Raw genomic sequence first — 10,947 nt, 5'->3', positions numbered from 1 at the left:
TGGTTTTCTTTTGCTTCACGTTCTATTTCCATTACTTTCCTTCATGAATCCTCCGGATAGATGACCCTTTCCCTTGTTGTTTCCACTGTAATATTACATATCTGGGTGCGTCTTGGTCCGGGAAAGAATACGAGAGCAAGAGAACGGATGAAAAAAAACACGAGCGAGAAAGAAAAAGCAGCGGCAGTGGATTCTGCCGCTGGGGCCGTCGCTGTCAGACACAGTCTACAGTAGCAGGCTCTGGTGGTGGTGATGGTGGGGGTGGGTGGTGGAGCAGGCACTGATGGTCTCTTTGTTGATACGCCTTGGGGCAGAACAGACAAGAGCGGATGACAAGTGGTCGCTTTTTGATGATGCAATGACCACATAATACATCCACCACACCACACCAAAGCACGCGCAACCGTACATGCCAGCCATTGAAGGAAACCTGCCCATGACGGAATGATGAAATACTAGCAGCGAAAAAGGTGTCCGAGCCCACACGCCGCACGATACCTACCTCCCTTTTGCCCATTGGCTCGGCTCACTCGCACATCCTTTTCTCTGTTTTACATGATGCCGCGGCATATTTTGCCGTCACTTTTCTCCTTGTCCATCTATGCCTGCCTCCCCCCCTCTCTCAATCACCAGACAACCAACCAACCGACCAACCTAACTCGCAACAGACATGGCGTCAAACATCCATCGTGCCCCATCTTGGCACCACACCCCGTCGTCTGACATGTCTGTCTCCTTTGCGGGCGGAAGGCACTTTTTGATCCGTTCTTGGTCTCTCCACATGTGTTCGTTTCCAATCCAACAGTACCTAGCAGTAGCAGTAGTATCCAACTCGGGGCCTCTGACCCCTTCCTCCTTCCTCCCCATTTCGATCCGCGATCCCGCTCCATAACGTAGATAAAATGCCTCGTGTCGTCTGCGTTTTGTGTGTCTAGTCCGGCTGCCGCTCAGGCCGGAATCTGCCAAGCGCACAGATCTCCTCATTCATCGTTGCATGTAGATTTCACTTCACGTTTTTGTTTCCGCATTTCGCCCTCTCCGCACTCGCGACAAACAACCAAAGACAAAAAAAAGGACAAGAAAGGCAGAAAGTGATGCCCAAGGCACACACACACACACTACATGGGGTACATCAAAATCATCTCGGTGCGGCTTGACAAATAAGTAAAAGTAAAACAATAATCAAGGCCGACTCGGGCGGCGGCAGCCAAAGTGGTTTGTTTGATAGCTTTGTTGGTGCGCTGCTATAGTTGGCGTGGTGGTGTCGTGTGTGTGTGTGGTGTGTATGTGTGGTGATATGTCGTGGCAACAGCCCGCCACATATAGGGACAAAATAGGTGACGGCTATATGATGATCAGCTCGATAAGCTTCTCCGTCAGCCCAAAGGCCTCGCTCGGCGTGTTCTCCTGCGCCAGGTTGAAGGAGCACGACCACAGCCCCCCGAACCCGAGCTCGTCGAGTATGTCATCGAGCATGCTGGATGACTCGAGCCCGATGCCGCTGGAGCTGAGCGTCTGCATCAGCAGATGCGCCGACTCAAGCGTCGACGAGTTTTGGCAGTTTAGCAGGATGCTGTCTAGGATGGAGATGATTGGGTTCGATCTGTTTGTTTGCCGTAGCACATCGTGGTCAGCAGGAAGAAGAGGTGTGAAACATGGCACTCCATTCCGAAAGGTGTCACCGAAAGGCGTCACCGAAAGGCGTCACTTACAGCCGGGCTATCACGCCAGTGCGCTCCACGGCGAGCTCGTTGAGCCAGCGCAGCGTCCGGTTCTGTATCGCGTCCTCGAGATACTGAAAGTCGACGAGCTCGATGGCCGTGTTGAGCAGCAGGTCCTTGTCCTTCATGGTGGCCACGTCGCGCACGTTGCGGATGCTTGCCGACCGATCAAGGCCCGTCGGGTTGACGCCCGCCACCCAGAAGCTGTCCTTGACCTCCTCGCGGCTGGCGGCGCGCGCCAGAGTGAGCGCCATGTAGGGCGAGCGCAGGACGTCGCCCGCCGCCCGCTCCGCCAGCGACGGCCTCCAGCTCGTCATCTCGAGAAAGGTTGAGAGCACCCGCAGAGCCGTCGACTTGGTCACCGTGTCGGTCAGGCCCCGCACGAGGCAGGCGCACGCCGCAAAGTGGAAAGTCTCGCTGGTAAAGTGTATCCCGTAGGCGTCATCCAGTGGCAACGTCGCCTCCTCGAGCTGCGCCCGCCCCTGCAGCAGATACGGCGCCATCCTGTCACCCCGCATGTCGGCCGACGTGTTGATGTTGGTCAGCACCGACTCGAGAAAGATGGCGGTGCAGTTGAACAGGCTCGGCGGCACCAGCCGCAGCAGCGACATGGCCAGCCAAAAGAGTTGTAGCCCGTATCGCGACGCCGACGGCAGCTTGGCCATCATCTTGGAGAGCGACGTGACGATGGCCACCATCATCTCGCTGTTGCTGTCCTCGCCGAACCGACCCACGCTGTTGCGCAGGGCCACGAGCACCTGGTACAGTAGGTCGTCGTCCACCTCCTCGCGCGCTAGGCAGCCCATGACGGTGAAGGCCCGCGGCTGGATGGCCGGGTTGTTCTGGAACGCCGTGCTGGCCACTAGGCTCATCCACCGCGACCTCCAGGCGTTGGCCGCATCTGTAGACGGCGCTGCGATGGAGCATATCTCAAACAGCTGCGCTGCTAGGTTTTCTGTTGCCGCCAGTGTCGGCCCGGCCTCCTGTGAGGTCGAGAAGGAGGCGCCGTCGCGCGCCAGAGGCAAGGGGTTCGGCGTCGAGAAAATGTCGTTGCGCGGCTCCGAGAAGGCTTCCAGGGCGGCTCGCAGCCGGTTGAGCCGGGCTTCGTCGAGGGCGAACGAGGTGCAGGCTGCGTGTACCGAGTTCACAAGGAGGCGGTGCACCAGCAGGCGCACGTCTGGTGAGCCCGTGTTGGCCAACATGGTCACGACGTGGAAGATCTCGGGCAGGTACAGCTGCGACTGGACGCCGCTGTCGAACGACAGCGACACACAGAACTGCAGCAGCACGCACACCTCGGACCACACGGCGTTGTCGGGCAGGTACTTGGTTGGCCGCAGCGACGAGCGGTTGAGGGCCTTGCGCAACCGCGAGATGATCTTGCCGCGCAGCGTGATGGTGCCGATGGCCGTGACGATGCATGTCAGCGTCTCCGTCTGCTCGTCGTGCAGGCCTAGGCTCAGCGCCGTCTTGATGATCTCGTCGAGCAGGATGTCTAGCAGCACCTCGTCGGCGTGGATGCACGGCCACACCACGTGCTCGAGCGTAAAGTTGAGCGTGGGATCCGCCACCGTCACGTCGATGAGCTTGCGGAACAGCGATGCGATCTTGTCGCGGCCCTTGTCACCCTCGGGCTCCGACGCCAGCAGCGACGTGCGCAGGCCCGGCAGCCAGGGCGCCATGTAGGCCAGGCTCAATGGTTTCTGCTCCTCCGAGAAGCTGTCCCAGCCAACAAAGAACTCGTTGAGGAAGTCGGCCGTCAGCTGCGGCTCGGTGCGTGCCAGCTGCTTGCTGATGCCAACAACAAAGTGCGTTGGGTCCAGCGGCACGGCAATATCCTTGGTGCACATCAGCCGCGACGCTGCCGTGAACTTGAAGGCCAGACAAAGCGCGCCCAGCAGATTGTACGACGAGAGCCGCAGCACGTGGTCGGGGCTCGCCAGGTTGGTCAGCGCCAGGTTGAGCAGCGTTCCCGGCACGTCCTGCGGCCGGATTAGCCGCTCGAACGACTTGAGCGACCGCGTGTCCTTGCCGTACTTGGCCTTGGCGCTGTGGATCGCCTGCAGCACGTCCGTCTTCTTGGGGCTGATGAAGTACAGCACGATCTTGCCGCTGTCGGCCCGCAGCCCAAACGCCGAGTCGTCCTCGGTCTGGATCGACGTCGGCGCCTCGTCCACCTCGCCCAGCCGGAAGATGTCGTTGACCGTCGTGCTCAGCCGGAGGCCCTGGTACACCTCCTGCTTCTTGGCCGTCGTGACCTGCACGAACTGGCTGCCGACCTTGATCACCACATCGACCTTGCCCTTGGACTTGGAGAGCTTGGTGATGGGCTGGAACACGTAGCGTGTGTCCGTCACGACGCTGATGGTCTCCTTGGGGAGGTGCAGCTGGCTGAGGTGAAACTGCGTCTGGAGCTCCTGCAGGCTGCCGATGAGATGGTACTCGACGTTGCGCGGGTTGAACACGCTCGCCTCGTTCTTGGTGGCCATGCGAAGCACCCGCCGGAAGCATTTGCTGTAGTAGTGTGTCAGTCAGTGTGCTGGCTCTTGGCGCCGCCCCCCCCCCTCCCCCTGTTTCAGAGACTCACCGAAAGGCGCTGTTCATGTTGTAGACGTAGACCCTAGACAGCTGCCTTGAAAGCTCGATAGGCATGAGGAGTTCTAGCTTCTGGAACAGCTCGTCCTGCGGCTCGCTCTGGCCGTTGTAGCATGTCGCGTCGATGAGCAACCCAAACGGACGATGCCACAATCTACTTGCAATCTTGAGATAGCAGTAGATTAGAGTGTCATAGTCGATGGATTCGGCATCAATGTTGCGCAGGATCACGCAGATTATTGAAAGCCCATCCTGCCGTCGTGTTCTTGTCAGCAAAGAGCAAAGGGAAAGAAGTTACAAAGAACGAAACGAGGTGGGCGGCACTGACCTTGCTCTCTCCGCCGTCATAAACAGCTCGGGCTGTCACAAAGGACTCTGTGCTCCGGAAGGCATTCCGCAGCATGAAGTCCTGGAACCGGGAGTAGGCTGGCGGGCTGTTGGCCGAGATCAGGGGCCGGTTCCAGGTCACAGCCATCGGAGGCGGGCCTAGGTTGGTAATCAGGCTGCGCAGCGGCTCGAGCACGGGCGATCGCCCGCGCGTGCTCTCGGCTGGCGAGCGAACGTATTCCCGCCTCTCGCGTGAGACGAGCCGTTGCCGTACGTGGTCCCAGTGGTCGTAGAGGAAGCGGTGCAGGGCCACGCAGGACCCAAAGTCGAACGACTCGCCGCCGGTGCTCGAGTCTAGCACATCAGGAGGCACCGAAATCTCTCGCAGGAAGGTGGTGATCTTGTATATATTCTGGGCCAGAAAGTCGTTGAGAGGGAACATGTAAGGCTCCTTTGCGCCAAACAGAACATTGTTGGCCAGGTTTTGTATGACCTTGGCGATGAGCAGCAGCCCTCGCCGCATTTCTTTGGAGGGCGAGGTCGAGACGAGACCTTCAACCTCGGGTGCCACGATGGCCGGGCAAAAGAAGCGGAGGAAGATGAAGGCGCCCACCGCAGTGTATTTTGATTCTTGGAATCTTGCCATGACTGCGTTGGATATCTGTCGAACAAAAGGGACGTCAGCCAGAGCACGGCAATCGGACGCCAAGATCTAAACTCACAATGCTGCAAATCTTGCGAAACGATGCCGGGATGCTGGTCGACGAAGCGCAAATGTCGTCTATGAACACCTTGGCAACAATGCGAAGTTGCAGCGCGTTCTTTTGCAGCTCTTCCTGCGAGCCAACACGGGCGGGATCCAGTTCTAGGTCCAGATCCTTGGACGTGAGCATCAGTCTCTCGACGACCTTTTGTAGGGTTGCCTTGAGATACAACGAGCCCTTCCATTTTGCAAACACAGAAAGCATCTTGGTGGCAACACATGTTCTTCGGAGAAGCTCAGATTCATTTTCTGATCCGAAACATTCAAGTCAGCCTGGAGAACGAGAATGCCCTCAAATCCGAGCGAGTACTGACCTGTATCTTCGATCTCCTGTTTGATCAAGGCCTCGATCAGAACAAAGCTGCGGCCCCGCTTCTCAAAAATGTTCAAGAGCGATATTGTCAGCTCGTCCACTTCGCTGCTTGGGCAGACGGCACTCATGGCAACAGCCAAGGTTGTGTCCCGAGTGAGCAGCTACATACCACGGGCAAAAGTAATGTCAGTTGACAGCAAGATCACAAAGCGAAACATGGAGCCAAGATGGGTGAAATATAATCATACTTCGAGCAGCTCGTCGTACTTCTCAGTCACCGCAGCATCCGACAGGTTGCTAAACTCGGTGCCTTGGACAAGAATGTTGTACAGGACCTTGACGAAAGCCGTCCTGATGTCGACGTTTTCGTGGTAGCCGATGCTGAGGGAGTGCTTGAGCCCGACATCGATGTTGGCACTCAAGAGGTTCGACAGAATTGTGATGGCGAGCTCCGAGCTGGACGCATTGTCGTCGCGCGAGTGGTCGCCCCTGCCGACCGTGTCGGCCGACTCCAGGTTGAGGAGCGACAGGAAGCGGTTGAAGTACGTGTGGAACATCTGCGACTTCAGCTCGCTTGTCCCAGCGTCTGTCTGCCCGTCCCCTGGTTGGAGGGGCAGGCGGAAAGTGAGCTCGGCTAGCGACTTGAGGCATGCCTTGTCGAGGTCCTTTTGCACCCGTGACATCTCGTCTTGCCTGCCGCCCCCGTACATGACAGACTCGGCACGGGGCGATCGGGGACGCGCAATCCAGCCAAAGATGTACTCCAGGAGCTGGTTTCGGATGCGCACGTCGTCCCTCAGGTTGAGGTGCTCCTTTCTCCTAGTGACCGCCTCACACAGCTGGCAGATCTTGATCTTGACCCGGAGGCTGCTAGGGCTGTCCGAGACACTGTCCAGGAATTTGGCAAAGTTCAGGGTGAGGGCACCCAGGTGGACCGACGAAGCAGCTCCCAGGTCGGAAGGGGTATCGAGCCTCTCCACCAGGGCCCTCAGGAGCGAGGCCGACTGCTCCGCAAACACAATCTCGCTATCCTGGTCCTTGACCGACTGCTCTAAGGCGCCCGTGAAGAGTATGTCAAGCTCAGCCTCGAGAGCCTTGAAGAGCGGCTGGTAAAGCGAAGGGGACACCTCGGTCGACAGCACCTCCCGCATCGTCTCCCTGACTTTGACGCTGTGGCATGCCAGCAGCTGGATGCTTAATCTCAGATACCTGTTGAGCAGCGGCTCCTCGTGGTTCTCGGAAGACAGCCTGTCAATCCACCGAAGACCGCTGATCACAGGCTCCTCCAGGACGGCCGCCTGATCAGCAATGCAGATGCCGCCCAGCGACGCGAGGAAGCCCGAGAAGTTTCGCCACTCAGCCACCGTCTTTTCCGATACAGTCTCTGCCGACGCCGTCGATACGTCCTTGGATAGGTGCAGCCACTTTTCGAATCCGATCTCCCAAGCATCCAGGATGCCAGCACTGGGGTATTGCATGCGCCGCAGCAAGCCGCGCATCCGCTTTTGGAACGCCACCAGCCCGGTGAAGCGGAATCCGCGAGAAGATATCTCGGAAAAGACCTCCCCGTTGCGGAGGAGTGGCAGCGATGGCTTGTTCGCCTCCGACCCAACATCGATAACACGGCATTCCTCCAGGAATCGACCAAAGCAGGAAGTCACCAGCTGGCACATGTCGATATCCGCCGAGCATAGCGATACCAACAGGGCAGTCTCGAGCCTCGTGTACGCAGCTGTTCTTTCTGGCACATCATCCACGAGCCCGTCCATTTCCTAGAACGGTAGCATTGACATGAGCTCAGCCTCGGCCGTCACTTTGGTCCAAAGGGGATTCGGCGAAGCACCGGATGAGTGCCACTTCGCCTGTTGACTCACCTTGACATATGTGAGGAGCAGAAGCCTCAATTCTAGAAAGTTGTGGATCACCCTCAGGTCCGAAGCAGGGTCCTCGCTGGGAAGATTGTCACACATGTTGGACAGTACAAGAGACCTATATCCCGGGGAGGCGGGCGTTAGCAGACTAGGGAGAAGTCAATCGAGAGGAGGGCTTGCAACCCACGTTAACCGCCAGAATTTTCGCTTGAAGTCTCTTGACCCGAGCCTCTTGGAGGCCCTGATTGACTCGAGGACATTTTCCTCGGCGAAAAGACGCTTTGCGACTCCGACAGCAGCTTGCCTAACAGCCTCGTCGGCGACGACCATGCACGAGAAAAGGGACTCAAAATTGTCCTCGAAGAAGCTGTTCCGTTCATCCGTGCCATCAGGCGATCCCGAGAAGAGGGTCATGGGTGAGGCGTTCAGAAATTCAAGAATATTGCACAACATGATGATGGACGTGCTGTGATCCGAGCGTCTGTTCCAGGCGCCACGGTTTCCAAGTAGCATCTCGGTGAACTGTGATGAGATAGTCTTTTCGGCACACAAACACGCAGTTAGTCGGCTTGCTGCCTTGATATTTTGTATGGGCCGACGTAGCAGCGAGAACTCACCGTGATCTGGCCCTGTATGAAGGGAGCCGCCGCAGCGAAGAGACGGAGATACCTCTTGTTGTCCCGCAGACGGGCAAAGTGCGAGCAGGTCTGAATCACCGCGATCTTGAATCCGTGAGGGGCAGCAGGGGCCAGGCAAGTAAGGCACAGGGACTCGACGCATATTTCAAAGTTGAGATGCGCCAGGCTCACGAAGGCGGCGGTCAGGATATCCTGGTCGAACATGAAAGCATCGGCGCCGTGTACCTTGCGGAAGACGGCGTCGCGGACCTCGTCCTGGACGTCCATGGCGTAGCTCAGCAAGGCCGAGTCGCTCTCGGCGCTGAAGTGGCGGGCTGCGCGGAGCAAAGACACGAGACAATAGGCGGCCTGCTCGTTCCTATTACGCAGAGCCTTTCTCAGGCTATCGAGGAAGCCGACCTTCTTGGACATGCTGCCGCTCTTGGCCTCGCGGAGGTTGCTCGCGACCTCAAAGACGTCTGGAAGCAAGAACAGAAGCGTAGTCTGCAAGGGGTAGAGCAGAGCGCGTCTTCGGGCGTTGTCCACCACCGTATGTGTCATATCAAAGAGGGTGTCGGCGCCGCCGTCCAGTCGCTTGTGCATGGTGTGCAGCTGGACGAACTCGTCGGGAAACCGGTCGAGCCAGCGGGAGATGAGGAGGGGCGCAACGACGGCGACGGTGTTCTGGAAGTGCTTGCGGAAGTGCAAGAAGCTCGAACACAGCTCCTGGATCATCTGACCCAGCTTGTTGGCATCAACCCAGAAGTAGGCGACCAGGCGCAGGATCACGAGCGCAGCTCGCTCCTCATCGGCCGCCACCAGGCTCGATATAGGCGGCCCCTGCACCGGGCCAGCAGTGGCGCGGAGGGTGTATATGACGTTCCGGAAGTAATCGAACGCGGCCGGCCAGCTCGTTGCCGTCACAAACTCGACGATGGTCTTGACGTTCGTCTCGATGGCCGGCGCATTCATGTCCATGAGCCCGGTGCTGTCGACGTCGTCGCCATAGCGGCCAGAACGGACCGACTTTGGGCCGTCGGATTCGCCTGGAGCGGGCGTCAGGGAGCCCGGGGTCTCGTCCAGCAGCGTCTTGGCGGGCAGGACGTATCCATCGGGCAATGGGCCAAAAAAGAGCTTGATGAACTCGAATATCCTGGTCACCAGAGCGTCGGGCAAGGGCTGGGGTGCGGGCAGGGAGGCGATGTTGCGCGGGAGCAGCAGTGGTTCGTCAAAGCCATCGTCAGTGGACAGCGGAGAGGCGCGACCATTGCGCCCGACCGAGGCCCAGTGGTGGGCACAGCAGTCGGCGATCAGGGCCAGTATGTAGAACTCGGAGAGGAGGACATGGGTGGGGTGGGCAGCCACGCTGGTGTAGGGGCGGGCGAGCTCGGTCAGGAGGCCGAGTAGGGCGTCGAGGACGTGGACGATCGAGGTGGCGCTGAGCTTGACGAGGGTCGCGCGCGTGATGCCGACGATCTCGTCCTGGCTAAGATCGTCTTCGCTGCGGGTGCCGGTGCGGTGGGGGAGCTGTGCCGAGCAGACAGGTTAGCGGGCTGTCTGCGATGCGAGAGGAAAAAGGAGTGCTCTATATCTTACCCGCGTCGCGAGCCTCTCCACGAGGCACCCCACGAGGCCGGCGTCACCCGTCATGGCGATGCGGCCCTTGGAGCAAGCAGCGGTGGCCTACCTCGCCCTGATCATGATTCCCCGCCCTGGTCGCAGGGGGGATGTGGACAGAGGAGCGGTGCGTGGGGGCGAAGGGTGGTGCTGACGTCTGGGTGAGGCTGGCTCGTCGTTGATGCGGGCGAAGGGTTTTTATTGCTTCTTCTTTTTCAGAAGACGGCCGAGGACAGCAACTGCCGGCGATCAGAGGTTGCAGACACGCAGGGCTGGTACAGTGTCCAGGAGCTGCCAGCCGTGCACGACACGTCTGCGGGGGACGAGATCGATCAAACACCCCCTGTCGGGCTGGTGCTTGGGGGGTCTCGAGACGGGTGGGAGTATCCGAGCTTGGTGCTCATATCGGGCAGCAGCAAGCACAGTCGGCCGCTGGCTGTGGGGGCGGCGGGGGATTGGCCCCTGACTCTGTGTGTGCGGGCTTGCAGCGCAGGCCATTATTGTGGGCCACCACCACCGCCATCGTCCTGCGAGGTACCGGGCCGCACGCCTGGCCAAGGAACCAGGCCTCCTCCTGGCCAGGAGGGTCAGTGTCAGTGTGCCAGGTGCCAGGCTCTCGGCGGGCTCGACTGTGTCAGGCCGCGTCGGCTACAGCCACAGCACCAAGCTTCGGCGCGGGCTAGCCTAGCGCTCGAGTCGGGAAGATGTAAGTTCGTCGGGGCGAGGAGCTAGAGATGGGGCCACGAACTATGCTCTCCTTTGGGACTTTTTCTTGGGATTTCCCCGGGAATTTCCTCAAGTTGGGTTTGGCGGCCGATGCCAGTCGGCGTGTCAGTCTTCAGTTCAGTGTCTTGGATCCCTGCCACGCTGCAATTGCCTCAAGTGACTGACTGGCGATGCCGCTGTCGGCAAGCCACTGCCGGTGGGGGCGACAAGCCAGGGCGCGACATTACGTGAGTAGTAGGGGCGGGGCATGCAGGTCGGCGGCGGGTGCTAAATTTGTGTGCACCCCTCGTGGCCGTGCACCAGACCTCCACCACCTCAATTGGAGCTGGAGCAACCCCTGCCGCCGAGGAGCTCTGGTTGAGTCACTGACCTCACACAAAACCACCATCAGAGACAA

At 59.1% G+C, this 10,947-nt stretch overlaps 2 protein-coding genes across 2 annotated transcripts; one reads left to right on the top strand and one right to left on the bottom strand.

Annotated features, from left to right (window-relative positions):
- Positions 1 to 344: 344 nt before the first annotated feature.
- Positions 345 to 10,376, bottom strand: GGTG_11435 (hypothetical protein). The gene is made up of 11 exons (XM_009229325.1): positions 9,804 to 10,376; positions 8,208 to 9,734; positions 7,778 to 8,127; positions 7,594 to 7,708; positions 5,968 to 7,491; positions 5,721 to 5,880; positions 5,366 to 5,655; positions 4,645 to 5,304; positions 4,309 to 4,568; positions 1,713 to 4,235; positions 345 to 1,603 (listed from the first exon to the last, which is right to left on the bottom strand). The coding sequence occupies exons 1-11, from the start codon at positions 9,855 to 9,857 to the stop codon at positions 1,345 to 1,347; spliced, it is 7,722 nt and encodes a 2,573-aa protein (XP_009227589.1). The 5' UTR covers positions 9,858 to 10,376; the 3' UTR covers positions 345 to 1,344.
- GGTG_11434 (hypothetical protein) lies at positions 9,935 to 10,911 on the top strand (the record flags this gene model as incomplete). The annotated part of the gene is made up of 4 exons (XM_009229324.1): positions 9,935 to 9,985; positions 10,047 to 10,530; positions 10,738 to 10,777; positions 10,854 to 10,911. The coding sequence occupies 4 exons, from the start codon at positions 9,935 to 9,937 to the stop codon at positions 10,909 to 10,911; spliced, it is 633 nt and encodes a 210-aa protein (XP_009227588.1).
- Positions 10,912 to 10,947: the final 36 nt, after the last annotated feature.

Source organism: Gaeumannomyces tritici (genome assembly GCF_000145635.1).
Source record: "Gaeumannomyces tritici R3-111a-1 unplaced genomic scaffold supercont2.7, whole genome shotgun sequence".
Taxonomy (NCBI): domain Eukaryota; kingdom Fungi; phylum Ascomycota; class Sordariomycetes; order Magnaporthales; family Magnaporthaceae; genus Gaeumannomyces; species Gaeumannomyces tritici.
The sequence above is the reverse complement of the archived record's forward strand: the minus strand, read 5'-3'. Positions and strand labels throughout refer to the sequence as shown.

Bases quoted from the DNA above. Each gene is read 5' to 3' on its own strand.
- GGTG_11435 (XM_009229325.1), bottom strand. From the start codon at position 9,857: ATGACGGGTGACGCCGGCCTCGTGGGGTGCCTCGTGGAGAGGCTCGCG. The intron at 5,656-5,720 runs GTCAGTACTCGC...GTTTCGGATCAG, and splicing joins ACAGGAGATCGAAGATACAG to AAAATGAATCTGAGCTTCTC. The intron at 5,305-5,365 runs GTGAGTTTAGAT...TTTGTTCGACAG, and splicing joins TTCGCAAGATTTGCAGCATT to ATATCCAACGCAGTCATGGC.